Consider the following 15,281-nt stretch of genomic DNA (forward strand, 5'->3'; position numbering starts at 1 on the left):
CAAGGTACATGCCCTTAGCGGGAACCGAACCTGGGTCTCTGTGAACCGCAGGCTGACGCTTTAACCGCTGAGCCAAACTGGCCAGGGCTGAAAGTGGGTTTTAAAGTAAAGAATATTGCCCAGTATATTGAAGTTGCTACATTAAAAAGCTCATAGTTGGCCTGGCCGGTGTGGCTCAGTGATTGAGCATCAACCCATGCACCAGGAGGCCGCTCGTTCAATTCCCAGTCAGGGCATATGCCCAGGTTGTGGGCCCAATCCCCAGTGGGCGGCATGCAGGAGGCGGCCAATTGATGTTCTCTCTCATCTGTTTCTCTCTCTCTCCCACTCCCTTCCTCTCTCTAAACTCAATAAAAAAAAAAAATGTAAATAAATAAATAAAATGTCACCAAGACTTAAAAAAAAAAGCTTATAATTGGATCTTGGGAGCAGGAGGGCAGTCCAGCACATGAGGTGAGCCACCCCCTGTCCCCGCCCCTAGCCTCTTGGCACCCCCTTGATGCTCTTAGCTGAGTGTCCCGTGGGTCCTAAAGCGTTTACTTTGAAAAAATTAGAGTTCAGCCCTGGCCGGTTTGGCTCAGCGGTTAGAACGTCCGCCTGCGGTCCGGAGAGACCCGGGTTCGGTTCCCGCTAAGGGCATGTACCTCGGTTGCAGTTTGTCCCCGGCCCTGGTTGGTCGTGCGGGTGGCAGCCACTCGATGTGTCCCTTTCACATCGATGTTTCCCTCTCTCTCCCTCCCACTCTGTCTGTACAAAAAATGGAAAAATGTCCTCGAATGAGGATAAAAAAAAAAAAAAAAAAGAAAGAAAAAATTAGAGTTCAAAGCAGGCGCCCTCCCCCTCCCCCTGCCAAAAAAAGAATATTGCCTGACCGGTGTGGCCCAGTGGATTGAGCATCATCCCATGGACTCAGATGTCCCAGTTGGATTTCCAGTCAGGGCACATGCCCAGGTTGTGGGCTCGATCCCCAGTAGAGGGTGTGATGGAGGCAGCCGATAGATGTTTCTCTTATTGATGTTTCTATGTCTCTCTCTCCCTTCCTCTGTCGCTAAAAAATCAATAAAAACATATTTAATAAATAAATAATAAAGCAAAGAATATTACCAGGGATAGAAGTTCATTTCACAATAAGCAAGAATTCAATCCTAAAGTCAAAGCACCTAATAAGAGAGCTTCAAAATACATGAAGCGCCCTGGCCGGTTTGGCTCAGCGGTTAGAGCGTCGGCCTGTGGTCCTGAGAGACCCGGGTTCGGTTCCCGCTAAGGGCACGTACCTTGGTTGCAGTTTGTCCCTGGCCCTGGTCGGTTGTGCAGGTGGCAGCCACTCGATGTGTCCCTTCACGTCGATGTTTCTCTCTCTCTCTCTGTTCCTCTCTCTCCCTCCCACTCTACCTGAACAAAAAATGGAAAAATGTCCTCGGGTGAGGATAAAAATAAAAAAAAAACAAAAAACAAAATACATGAAGCAAAATTGGTAGAACTGCAAGGAGGAAAACATATCTATAATTGTAGTTAGAGATTTTAACTCTCTATATTAATACTTAATAAAGAAAGTACACAGAAATAAGAGCATAGATGTCTTGAACACTATCAACCAACTTGACCTAATTGGCATTCTTAGAACACTGCACCCATTTCCAAATGCAAATGGAACATTTGCCAATAGACTATATTCTGATCCATGAAACAAGTTCCAATAGATATATAAAGATTCAGATCATACAAAGTATGTTCTCTTCTAAATCACGAACAAAAATAATAGCTGGATAATCCTCCAAATATTTGGAAACTAAATAACACCATTTTAAACATTCAATGGGTCAATGGGTTCTGTTCTTTTAAGAAATCCAAAGGGAAATTTAAAAGTATTTTGAACTAAAGTCTATGAAAAAACAACATATTAAAATTTGTGTAGAAAACCCTAAAGATTCCATGATAAAACTGTTAAAACTAATAAAAAAATTCAGCAAAATAGCAGAATACAAAGTCAACACAAAAGTCAGTTGCATTTCTATATGCTAACAATGAACAATCTGAAAATAAATTTATTTTTTTAATTCCATTTACAATAGTATCAAAACGATAAAATACTTAGGAACTGACTTAACCAAGGAAAAGAAAGACATGGACAATAAAAACTACAAAACACTGCTGAAAGAAATTAGAGAAGACATAATAAATGGAAATCATCCTATGTTCACAGATTGGAAGCCAATCCTACCCAAAGCAATCTACAGATTTAATGCAATTCCTATGAAAATCCCAGTGACTTTTTTGCAGAAATAGAAAAACCCATCCTAAAATTTATAAGGAATCTCAAGGGACCTCAAATAGACAAAACAATCCTGAAAAAGAACAAGCCCTAGCCAGTTTGGCTCAGCGTTTAGGGCATTGGCCTGAGGTCCAGAGAGACCCGGGTTCGGTTCCCGCTAAGGGCACATACCTCGGTTGCAGTTTGTTCCCGGCCCTGGTTGGGTCATATGAGTGGCAGCCACTCCATGTGACCCTTTCATGTCGATGTTTCTCTCTCTCTCTTTTCCTCTCTCTCCCTCCCACTCTATCTGAAAAAAAAAAAAATGGAAAAATGTCCTCAGGTGAGGATTAAAAAAAAAAAAAAAGGAAGAAAATTGGTGGGATACAGCTTTTTCTCTGGTGGATTGGCAGTGGAAAAGAAATTGACATAGAGATCTGACATTTATTCAGCACCTACCAGGCCCTGTGCATACATGATCTCACTTAGCCTTCCTTAGTAATCTGTGTGATAATGACAACAAACATATACTACATACTAATGCATCCAAGTACTATTCTGCAAGCTTTATATAGTCATCTGCTTAATTTCATAACAAGTCTACGAAGTAAGGACCACCATTCACATTCTACAGACTGAGGGTCTGGTTACACAGGGATACTGAGTGACTTGTCTAGAATCACACAGCTGGTAAGAGACAGACCCTGGATTCAAACACAAGCAGTTTGGCTCCTGGGTTTATGCTCTTAACCACAACACTACCATGATACCCAAAGAAACTAGGCCCAGAGGCTTAGTAACTCACCAAAGTCACCCAGCTAACCAGTGGGATTCACACCAGCTCTAACTCCAAGCTCACCCACCCCCACCCCCTACCCTCTCTCCCTGGGGGAACCTGAAGCAAAGAGGAAACGCTGAAAAGGAGTGGGAGAGGTGGGCCAGAGCCTAACCTGGCTAAGCTGGCCTTGTAGGTTTCCACAGCTGGTAGAAGAAAGAATCAAACCAGACATCCTGCCAGGCCCTTCTAGCTCTAGATTTCTAAGACTCTATGAACTGGGAACAGGCAACAGGATGGGACCAGGTGCCCCCTGCTGTGCAGCCAGCTGCCAGATGTGGACAGCAGCTTACCTTTGAGGTTGGTTTTCAGAGCTCTGTCATCTATCAGCTCCAGATGCTGCCAGATCCACTTGTAGTAGAAAGGGGAGGCCCCAAGGTCCAATAGCCGCAGGACTTCACAGCTGCCCTGTATGCATCAAGGGACATAAAACCAGAAGTTTAACCTGGAGGGCTCCAGGCAGGCCACACTTTGAAAATAAGCTCTCTGTATTATGTCTCACTCCATTTTGTTTTACTTGCTCAATACAAGTAGTTCTGGGTCCTTTTTCTTTTTTTTTAAATGAAATGTTATATACTTATAAAAAATTCAAATAGCTAAAGAAGCTTGAGAATTAATAACAATGCTGGCACTGGAGAAAAATCATTGAGGATGCTATTGGGACATTTGATAAAATTGATTATAAACTCTAGAGTACATATTATATCACTGTTAAATTCCCAGATTTTGATCAGTATTCTGTGATTAATTTCTTATCTCAGAAAATAATCATGTAAGTGTACAGGGGTAAATAAGTATGATGACTGATACTTAACTCTCAAGTGATTCCGGAAGGAAAAAAAAACCCATGTATTAAAGTACATGTGGCAAATGTTAACAACTGATGAAGGTTAAGGTACTACAGAAGTTCTTTGTACTGTTCTTGAAACTTTTCTATAAAATTATAATTATTCCAAATTTAACACTTAAAAAAATTCAAACCAAACAGAACACAGAGAAAGTGAATCTTAACACCCAGAAATAACAATAACATTTTGGTGCATATTGTGTCAAACTTTTCTCTCTAAGCATATACTATCTTTCATAAATGAGCCCCATTTATGTAAACAGACTTTTGTAACCTTTTAAAAAACTCAATATATCAAAATAAAATAAAAACAATATATCAAGGATATCTTTTCATGCCAAGCAATATAGTTGTATATTTTTGCTTCTAGTGATTTCATATTATTCTAGGTATGTCAGAATTTGTATACAATTAAAAATAACAAATATTCAAATGAGCAAAAGAAGTCAGACACAAAGATTCCATTTATATGAAGTTCAAGGACATGTAAAAGTAATCTGTGGAGACAGGTCAGGAGAGTGGTTACCATAGCGGGGCTTTGTCCGGGAAAGGGCACAAGGGAGCCTTCTGAGGTGCTGGAAATGTACTCTATCTTGATTGGGTGATGCTTACTCAGGTGAATACATATATAAAACTTTACCAAGCTGTAAAGTTTAGATTTGAGTTCTTTATTGCATATATGTTACACCTCAAGAAAATATTTTTGAAGATCAATATTTAGTTTGTTTCTAATTTGTCAGTATTGTATATAACTCTGAGTTTGTTCAGGATAGCAAAATCCCCAGTTAAAACAACTTGTCACCTTCCCAAACTCTCCAGCAGTGGGCGTGGCAATGATGCAGTTCTGGCTAATGAGACATAAGTGGAAGACTGGTGGATAAAATAGGAAACTATGGTTGTCCTTCCCCCTTCCCTTCGCTTGAAACTCAGATGTGATGGCTGGAGGTGGAATAGCCATACTGAAAGCCATAAGCTGTGGATGATGAAAGTAGAAACTAGAAGGGGCCTGGGTTCTGGAGGCCTTCCTAGAACAGCTCTTCTAGCCCTGGATTGCTTAAACCTAGACTTTACTCCATGAGAAAAATTCCTTATTAATTAAGCCACTGCAGGTGGGTTTCTGTGACTTTCAGTGGTCAGCAACTTTAATTGACAATCTTGTCCATACACCTTTTTTTTTAAATTTATTTTTATTGTTGAATATATTACAGATGTTCCTCATTTTTCCCCCATTGACCCCCTCCTCCCCCATTCCCACCCCTCTCCTGCCTTTCCCCACACTGTTGTCTGTATCCATTGGTTATGCATATATACATATAAGTTCTTTGGTTTATTTCTCCCCACCCCTTAATCCCCCTTCCCTTTGAGCTTTGTCAGTCTAACAACCAATTTGTACTTCTTAATCCCTTCACCTTTTTCACCCATTCCCCCAACCCCCTCCCATCTGGCAACCAACAAAATTCCTCTGTATCTAAGAGAATGTTTCTGTTCTGCTTGTTCATTTTGTTTGTAGATTCCATTGTCGATAGATAGGTATTCATTGCCATTTTGTTTGTTCATATTTTTTACCTTTTTCTTCAAGAAGACCCTTCAACATTTCATATATTAATGGTTTGGTGGTGATGAACTCCTTTGGCTTTTTCTTGTCTGGGAAACTCTTTATATGGCCATCGATTCTAAATGATAGCTTTGCAGGATAGAGTAAACTTGGTTGTAGGTTCTTGCTTTGCATCACTCTGAATATTTCTTGCCACTCCCTTCTGGCCTGAGAAATCAGCTGACAGCCTTATGGGAACTTCCATGTAGGTAACTAACTGCTTTTCTCTTGCTGCTTTTAAGATTCTCTCTTTGTCTTGAACCTTTTTGCATTTTGATGATGATGTGTCTTGGTGTGGGCCTCTTGGAGTTCATCTTGTTTGGGACTCTGTGCTTCCTGGACTTGTACGTCTGTTTCCTTTACCAAGTTAGGGAAGTTTTCTGCCATATTGTTTCAAATAGGTTTTCAATTTCTTGTTCTCTTTCTTCTCCTTCTGGCACCCCCAAGATGCAAATGTTGACACGCTTGAAGTTTTCCCAGAGGCTCCTTACACTATCCTCATTTTTTTGGATTCTTTTTCTTTTTTGCTGTTCTGATTGGGTGTTTTTTGCTTCCTTATATTCCAAATCGATGGTTTGCTTCTTGGCTTTACCTACTCTACTACTGAATCTGTGTAAATTATTCTTTTTTTTTTTTTTTTTTTTTTTTTTTTTCCAAATCTTTATTGTTGGATGTAAAATGTATTACAGATGTTCCACATTTTTCCCCCATTGACCCCCTCCTCCCCACTCCCGCCCCCCTCCCACCTTTTCCCACACTATTGTCTGTGTCCATTGGTTATGCATATAAGTTCTTTGGTTTATTTCTTCCCACCCCCCCCAACCCCTTTCCCTTTGAGGTTTGTCAGTCTAGCAATGAGTTTGTGCTTCTTAATCCCTTCACCTTTTTCACCCATTCCCCCAACCCCCTTCCCAACTGGCAACCAATAAAATGTTCTCTGTATCTATGAGAATGTTTCTGTTCTTCCTGTTCATTTTGTTTGTAGATTCCATTGTTGATAGATATGTATTCATTGCCATTTTGTTTGTTCATACATTTTATCTTTTTCTTCAAAAAGACCCTTCATCATTTCATATAATAACGGTTTGGTGGTGATGAACTCCTTTAACTTTTTCTTGTCTGGGAAAGTTTTTGTATGTCCATCGATTCTAAATGACAGCTTTGCAGGATAGAGTAATTTTGGTTGTAGGTTCTTGGTTTTCATCACTCTGAATATTTCTTGCCACTCCCTTCTGGCCTGCAAAGTTTCTTTTGAGAAATCAGCTGACAGCCTAATGGGTACTCCCTTGTAGGTAACTAGCTGCCTTTCTCTTGCTGCTTTTAAGATTCTCTCTTTGTCTTGAACCTTTTGCATTTTGATGATGATGTGTCTTGGTGTGGGCCTCTTGGGGTTCATCTTGTTTGGGACTCTCTGTGCTTCCTGGACTTGTATGTCTGTTTCCTTCACCAAGTTAGGAAAGTTTTCTGCCATTATTGTTTCAAACAGGTTTTCGATTTCTTGTTCTCTCTCTTCTCCTTCGGGCACCCCCAAGATGCGAATGTTGGCACGCTTGAAGTTATCCCAGAGGCTCCTTACTCTATCCTCATTTTTTTGGATTCTTTTTTCTTTTTGCTCTTCTGATTGGGGATTTTTTGCTTCCTTATATTCCAAATCGATGGTTTGCTCCTTGGATCTACATACTCTATTATTGAAGCTGTGTAAATTATTCTTTATTTCAGTTAATGCCTCCTTTAATTCTAACTGTGTATCCATGATTTCTAACTGGTACTTTTTTATGCTCTTGATGCCCTCCCTAAGTTCACTGAGGTTCTCACTAAGTTCATTGAGCATCCTTATAAGCAGTATTTTGAACTCAGTATCTGTTAGGTTGCTGATCTCCCTTTCGCTTAGTTCTTTTCTTGGGGTTTTGTTCTGTTCTTTCATTTGGGACCTGTTTCTTTGTATCCTCATTTTGGCTGCCTCCCTGTGTTTGTTTCTGTGTATTACTTAATGAGAGGTATGGGGCTCGCTGAGACCCGGTGCTGCTCGTTTGAAAGAATTTAGGAAAAACCTGAAGCAGGATCCAAGACCAGCCAATCCTATGGTTAAGCAAGTGGCAACAGCTTGAAAGTTGTGTCGGGCGGGGCGGGGCCTCAGGGAGTCAGCAGGGCGGGGCTAAGAGTGTGAGCCAGGTTGCTGGAGTCCCAGATATGGCTTCTGTCTGCCGCCCCCGGGAAGGGCTCACCAAAGGAACAAAGGCCTCTGACAGCACGTTTGTCCCCGAGGAAGCCCCCTCTCCAGCTCTCGCTCCAGTGCCAAACAGCTCAGTTCTTCCCTGTGTGTCTCTGGTGCCCCTCGAGCTGCCTCCCCTCCGAGCTTAGAGGGAGAGAGTCGGATAAGTCCATGCGCGGGCCCTTTAAGGAGCTGCCTGGGGCTCCAGCCACTTCAGCTTCCCTGAGCCTCAGTTTCCGCTGGTTTTTCCAGCCAGAAGTTATGGGGACTTCTCTTCCTGGCACTGGAGCCCTGAACGGGACACCTGGTGTGGGACGGGGACCCCTCAGTCCTCAGGAAGGACCTTCCCAGCCGCGGGATCCTCCTGATTTTTATCCACTACGCTTGGGTGTGGGACCAGCCCGTCTCGCCGCTGCGCGCTCCGCCGCCGCTCCCCCTCGCGCCGCCGCCCCTCCTACCGGTCTGGATGTAGCTGCTTTTTTTTTTTTCCTTAGTTCCGTAGTTGTACGACTTCCATTCAGCTTGATTTCAGGCGGTTTTGAATGATGGTTGTTCTGTAGTTTAGTTGTAACTTTGATGTGGTTGTGGGAGGACGCGATACCGCGTTTACCTACGCCACCATCTTGACCGGAAGACCTGTGTAAATTATTCTTTATTTCAGTTAGTGCCTCCTTCATTTTTGACTGGTCCTTTTTTATGCTCTTGAGATCCTCACTAAGTTCACTGAGGTTCTCACTAAGTCCTTTGAGCATCCTTATAAGCAGTGTTTTGAACTCAGTATCTGTTAGGTTGCTTATCTCCATTTCACTTAGTTCTTTTTCCTGGGGTTCTGTTCTGTTCTTTCATTTGGGACCTGTTTCTTTGTCTCATTTTGGCTGCCTCCCTGTGTTTGTTTCTATGTATTGCTTAACGAGAGGTATGGTGCTAGCTGAGACTAGATGCTGCTTGTTTGAAAGAATTTAGGAAAACCTGAAGCAGGATCCAAGACAGGCCAATCCTATTGTAAAGCAACTGGCAACAGCTTGGGTGGGCCTAAAAGTTGGGTGGGGCAGGGCCTCAGGGAGTCACCAGGGCGGGGCTACCAGTGTGAGCCAGGTTGCTGGAGTCCCAGATGTGGCAGCTGTCTGCCGCCCCAGGGAAGGGCTCACCAAAGGAACAAAGGCCTCTGACAGCACGTCTGTCCAAGAGAAAGCTGACTCTCCAGCCCTCGCTCCAGTGCCAAACAGCTCAGTTCTTCCCTGTATGTCTCTGGTGCCTTTCAAGCTGCCTCCCCCCACACTGGAGCCTGGAGTGTGCCAGTCCGAGTAAGTCCGTGTGCGAGCCCTTTAAGAGGAGCTGCCTGGGGCTCCAGCCTCTCTCAGCCTCAGCTCCTGCTGGTTTTTCCAGCCAGAAGTTACGGGACATCTCTTCCTGGCACTGGAACCCTGAGCTGGGCGCCTAGTGTGGGACGGAGACCCCTCAGTCCTCTGGGAGGACCTTCCCAGTCAAGGTATCCTCCTAATTTTTATCCACCAAATGTGGGTGTGGGACCAGCCCGTCACACCTCCGCCCCTCCTACCAGTCTCGATGCAACTTCTTTAATTTCGTAGTTGTAGGACTTCCATTCAGCTTGATTTCAGGTGGTTTTGTTGTCCTTACATCTTAATGCCTAGAGTGGTTGTTAGGCAGTTCACAAATACTTGATTTCTCTCAGGTACATGGCAGGATTGTACTTTGAATTAGGCGTGGCCTTCTTACTTGCTTTGGCCAATTTCTGTTAGCAAAGTGACTTGTGATACTCTAGGTGGAAAGTTTAAAAGCCAGTGCTTGATTCTCAACATTCCCTTCCCCCGTCCTATTGTGCATGAAAGCATGGGTCAAGATAGAGTTTCCAGTGGCCTGGGTTCCTGAGTGACCATAGGAAGCAAAACCAGCTGGCCTGCTATGATCAAGTAGTGGGTTAAAGGAATAAATCTTTGTTAGTTATTCCACTGAAGCTTGAGGATTGTTTATAATTGCCGCTGAAGCTGGTTTACCTAAATAAATACACATTTTTTATTTTTTCCTTGGGGTTAATTCCAAAAGGTATGCATGTTTCCTCCCTCCCTCCCTCCCTCCCTCTCTCCCTCCCTTCCTTCCTTCCTTCCTTCCCAGGCCAATGCTCCAACCACTGAACCAAACCAGCTAGGGCAAGGTATGCATGTTTTCAAACTGCACTCTAGAAATGTTAGATCAGTTTATACCCTCTCTGACAGGGCATAACAGAACCCCTTTAATACATCTTTGTTTTACATTGACAACTGGGTTTGCATAATCTTTTAATTTTTCCTAATATGATAGGTAAGACAGATATCTCATTTTAAAATTTCACGTCTTTATAAAATCTTACCCTTTTTTAGTAGAAACTCTAAGAGGCACATTATGAAGGGTTAAGGTTCAAGACAGATTACTGTTAAAGAGGAGGAAGAAGAAGGTAGCAAACATTTAATAAGCCTTTTTATATGCCAGGCATTGTGCATGGAGCTTTATTCAATATTCATTCAACAAACATTTATCAACCAGGAACTGCAGGTGCTAGAGAAAAACACTCCAACAATTTCTTTTTAGAAAGCCTCTCATGGGTATTTAATCACATCTATATCTGTGGAGAAAACAATTTCACCATGTGTCCCCAAATGATAAACTGTTCAAAATGAGTTGATTATGGGCATTAATTATGTTTGTAATGTCAACAGGAAATCAGGTTCTTTCTTGGGTCTCAAGGATGCCAAGCCACCAGCTGCTGATTTGCCCTCTAGTGGCAATATGGGTAAACTACAGGAGTCAGGACAGCCTAGTCTCATTAGCAGATAAACACTCAAGGAGCTGGAGCTGGCTAGACGGGAAATAAAAATGAGAAGAGTAGACCCTTTAGAGGGACAGGTGCTCTGAACTCCAGCCAGAGGGCCACACCAGAATACAGCCTAGTGTTGCCTGATCTTCTGAATATTCAAAAGAAGCCAGAAATCAGAATTTTTACATACAAACTTCATCTTACTGATTAAATCAGCTTTTAATAAAACACTGTAAGGGGCAAACCAAACTTATCTGCTGGCCAGGAAGAATTTGTGAAGTCTGTATTATTTTTCTCAGAACGAAGTTCAAGCACCCGTGCATTAGACGCACCTGTGACACTCGCTTATTCAGAATGCAGTTTTCCAGAGTCAGTGAATCAATCTCTGTGGTGAGGCAGGAATCTATCTGTCTTTTTAAGAAGCATCTTAGGTGTTCTTTCATGCTTACCAAAATTTGAAAATGCCTCCCTTAAATCACAGGTTCTCCGACTTTAGTGTACATTAGAATCACCTGAAAGGCTTGTGAAAACACAGATTACTGAGCCCCCTACCTCCCAGAGTTTGGGATTTAATAGCTCTTGGGTGGGCCTGAGAATTTGCACTTTTAATGAGTTCCCAGGTGATTCTGATGCCTCCGATCCAGTAGCAACACACTGAGAACCGCTGGATTAGAGATGAATGTTAATTCAGTAAGTATGTGCTAAACTCTCATCCTTACAGACTTTGTGAGGTAAATTAGTCCCATTTTACAGATGAAGAAATGAAGGCCAAAACAGATTAAGAACCATCCCCCACTTTCTGCTGGTCAGCATGTAATCATCTTACTGATTAAGAAAGTCTTGCCCTGGCCATGTGACTGAGTGGTTAGAGAATCAGCCCACGCACCGAAGTGTCATGGGTTTGATTCCCAATCAAGCTTACGTATCTAGGTTGCAGGTTCAATCCCTATTCGAGGCACGTGCAGGAGGCAACCAATCAATGTATCCCTCTCACATCGATGTTTCTCTTCCCGCCCCCCCTCCCTTTCTCTCTCTCTAAAAATTAATGGAAAAAATATCCTTGGGTGAGGATTAACCAAAAAAAGGGGGAGTCTTGAACTTTACATCCCTCACTACTCCTCCTTCCCAATCTTTTAGGGAAATTTTTAGGAAAAACAATTTTAGGAAAGACGAAGCAGATATCAGGGAGGAGAAGGAATTGTAAGTGATTCAGATTGTCTTCAATATTCTCCACTGCCAGTTCTCCTAGGCTCTCTCCCATCGCTTCTCACATGACCATCAGGATTCTCCAAACCTGTATAAACCTCAGGTACATCCCTGCTGTAAGCTTGGCTTCCCACTAGTCCCCTCAGGTGGCAAAGACCTCACCTTCATCCCCACCCTGAACTGGGTCGGTTCCTGTACATCCAATCCCCTTTTGTGTGTAGAGGCTGGAAGCCAAACACTATATTCCCTAAGCTTCCTTGCAGCTCAGGGTCTGGTGTGATTTAGGTTCCACCAATCTGATGCACTTGGGTGGGCTTAGTTTTGGAACTGCCAGACATCCGTGTTGTTGGTGGAGGCGGTGGCTGTAGAAGTGAGTGGCTTCCTGAACGTGGCGGGAGCAGCAGCCCCTGTGGCAGCCAAATATGACTTTGAGCTGGAGTTGCTGGGGAATCATTTTCAGTCTCAGTATGTTTCTTCAACTCTCCCCTCCCCCTGTAAATCTGTCAGCCATTCAATATCCTGCAATAAATCTCTTTCTGCTTATGTTAGCTAGACTTGACTGTGTTCTCTAGAACTGGACCCAGGATAATAACACAAACACATCCTAGGTGCTGCTAGGTTTAACAACTAGCTCTCTAGGAAAATGTACACAAGTCTATATATTTTACTGTTATAAAGGGTGTGTTATATACAATTTATAAATAACAAAATATACCATACTCTTCTTAAAAGTTCCATATTGCCAATCGATTTCCGCAGAATGTTTTTGTTGACTTTGGCTGAACTCTTGTGTCCATGGCCAATCGATTTACAGTGACACTTCAACCATGATTTGACAAATGAATTTGTATCCCAATCCACTCTTCCCAATCACTTTAATATTATTAAATCCAATTTCTAATCTACTGGTAAACTATTTCTCACTCTCTTACAAATTATATTCATTAAATTGAAAAGCTTTATCACTGTGTGTATCAGAACTTCACTGTTCATTGATTGATGATATGACTAATTTCTGTGATGAATCAGATAATGCTTTTTCAATACTAGAAGAATATTTTCTCAGTTTTCTTCTCTTTACAGTGTAATGGTTACAGACCCTACCCACTATTAAATATAACCTGCATTATAAACATTTTCTCTATAGTTTTCTTAGGACAATCAGCCAAGCTATAAATCAAGAACTGACTTAAACTGTCTGCCAATTTCCATTGTGTAAATACTCCCACGGTGGCCAGTTCTAAGCTACCAATGTGAGTAAAATCAGTGAGTGTGGAGTTGAGAAGAAATGTGCACAACTATATAATATTTCTGCCATACAGCTGCAATAGACATAAGTAACCTCAAGAGCATAGATAATACTAAAATGCAGTAACATCATTAGAAAATGATGAGTGTTCAGCATTGAGAGCATTGTTTTCAATATAAAACACTTAATTATAGGTTTATATAATTTAATTTTTTATAATTATAGTGTTATTGGGAATAGTGTTTACCAATTCACAGAATTCCTAAAAACTTAATCAGCTCTTGAAGGCCACTGTGAGCCAGCTCCAGCACACAACTAGTTCTGCCCCTCCTTCTGTCTAATGGTCCGATACGTCAAGGCTCACCTCCTCCAGAAAACCTTCCTTAAAGCCTCCAGCCTTTAGAGACTTCTCTCTCCTAAATTCTTATAACTCACAGGGTTTGTATTGATTACTTGGTGGTTTCATTGACTCCTTTGTCTATGCTCAAAATCTAGTGGAGGAGATGTGAGAAAACCAGTCTTTTCCATCTTTGTAACGCTCCCGAGCCTGGACCAGTGTCTCATGGCCTTGGCAAAAACCTGACAAATGTCTGTGGTTGCTTAACATTTAGATAATAGATATGTTGGAAATACTAAAAGTTTCAGGGGCAGAATGCTGGCTCTGCCACTTACTAGCTGGGTGGCCTTTTTTTTTCTTTTCTTTTCTTTTTTTTTTTAATCCTTACCCAAGGATATTTTTCCATTTATCTTCAGGTAGAGTGGGAGGGAGGAAGGGAAGGGCTGGCAAGAGACATCAGTGTGAGATTGACACATCGACTGGTTGCCTCCCGCACGACCCCAACCAGGGCTGGGGACCGAACCACAACCAGGGTACATACCCTTGACCAGAATCGAACCTGAGACTCTTTGGTATGCAGGCCAATGCTCTAACCGTTGAGACAAACTGGCCAGGGCTGGGTGGCCTTTCTTAAGGTGTCTTAGCTTTCTTGTCTGTAAACGTAGGATAATAATATCTTCCTTATAGAGTTTTGGTGAATATTTACAGTGAAACGATAGTATGTACATGGTTATTCATCAAAACACTGTTGGAAATAACAAAAGATTGAGACAACCTAAATATCCATCAGTAGGAATCTGGTTAAGTAAATTTAAGTGCAATCATACCATAAAATACTACACAGGTGGAAAAAATAACGAATGAGTTCTGTATGTACTAATATGAAGCAATCGATAGAAATATTCTTAAATGAAACAGCAAAGTGCAGAACAGTTTGTGTTATTTGATGCCATTTATGAAAAAAAGGAAAAATATATACACATGCATTTGCAGGCCAGACACGTAAGAAACTGGGTGCCAGGGGAAAGAGTTTCTGAAAAGGAGACTTACCACTCTTTTGAACCTTTTGAATTTTGAACCATGTGAATGTATTACCTATTCCAAAATAGACACAAAAAAATTAATGATGCTAGTTGAACCCCTGGCACAAGAGCAAAAAGCCTCATAATAAATGGTGGCTCTTAAGATGGTAATAATGATTAACTACTTAGGATCTGAGCAAAATCAACAATTGACAGAAAGGTGGACTCAAATTCCAAATCCCAGCCCCTGAGGAAGAGAGCTTTGAACCCTGCCTCTGCCCCCCAGCAAATGTGTGACCTTGGACAAGCCACTTAACCTTCCTGTGTCTCTGAAAATGGGAATATATATCTAATGACAATACCAACCTCCCTTGTGCTGCTGTGAGGCTGAAATGAAATAAAGCACGTGAAGCCCGCAGCCTAGGACACAGTAAGTACTCAATATATGTTAGATTTTCTTTTCATTATTAACCAAAGAGAAACATAAACATAAACATAAAGCAATTCCCAAAAGACAACATTTCGATAGTAAACAAACATGATTAATCTTACTAGTAATCAGAAAAGATATAAATTAAATCTCAATGAGGCAGCAACTGCCAATTGCGGGTGCGGCAGAACGGTGCTCAGCCCCATCTGTCTGGCCATAGGATATGACACAGGCACACTCTTCCTAGCTTCACAGCCCCAACCCGGACCTCTTACCCTGCAGACAAACATGACGGAGGACGATTCGACAATGTCTTTTGAGATCAGCTGCCCATACAAGAACTTCTCCACCTTCCCCAGGGTTACCAGCTTCCAGAGCTTCTCATCAGACCAAGAATGTAACAGACTCATCCGCCTGAAGGAAAAAGCCTGTTAGAATGCACTGCCCTCCATCACTGAAGGTGCACAGCTCTTAGCAATTTCCTGA

At 42.1% G+C, this 15,281-nt stretch overlaps 1 protein-coding gene across 2 annotated transcripts in view; it reads right to left on the reverse strand.

Annotated features, from left to right (window-relative positions):
* CNBD2 (cyclic nucleotide binding domain containing 2) overlaps positions 1-15,281 on the reverse strand; it is a 65,802-nt gene that overhangs the window by 23,204 nt on the left and 27,317 nt on the right. For both annotated transcript variants that reach the window (XM_036246049.1, XM_036246050.1), the window contains 2 exons: positions 15,071-15,209; positions 3,380-3,494 (listed from right to left, as the gene is read on the reverse strand). In XM_036246049.1, the coding sequence (XP_036101942.1) occupies positions 3,380-3,494; positions 15,071-15,209 (254 nt within the window). The remainder of the gene's footprint in view (positions 1-3,379; positions 3,495-15,070; positions 15,210-15,281) is intronic.

The sequence above is a fragment of the Molossus molossus genome, unplaced genomic scaffold, assembly GCF_014108415.1.
Source record: "Molossus molossus isolate mMolMol1 unplaced genomic scaffold, mMolMol1.p scaffold_m16_p_6, whole genome shotgun sequence".
Taxonomy (NCBI): Eukaryota; Metazoa; Chordata; class Mammalia; order Chiroptera; family Molossidae; genus Molossus; species Molossus molossus.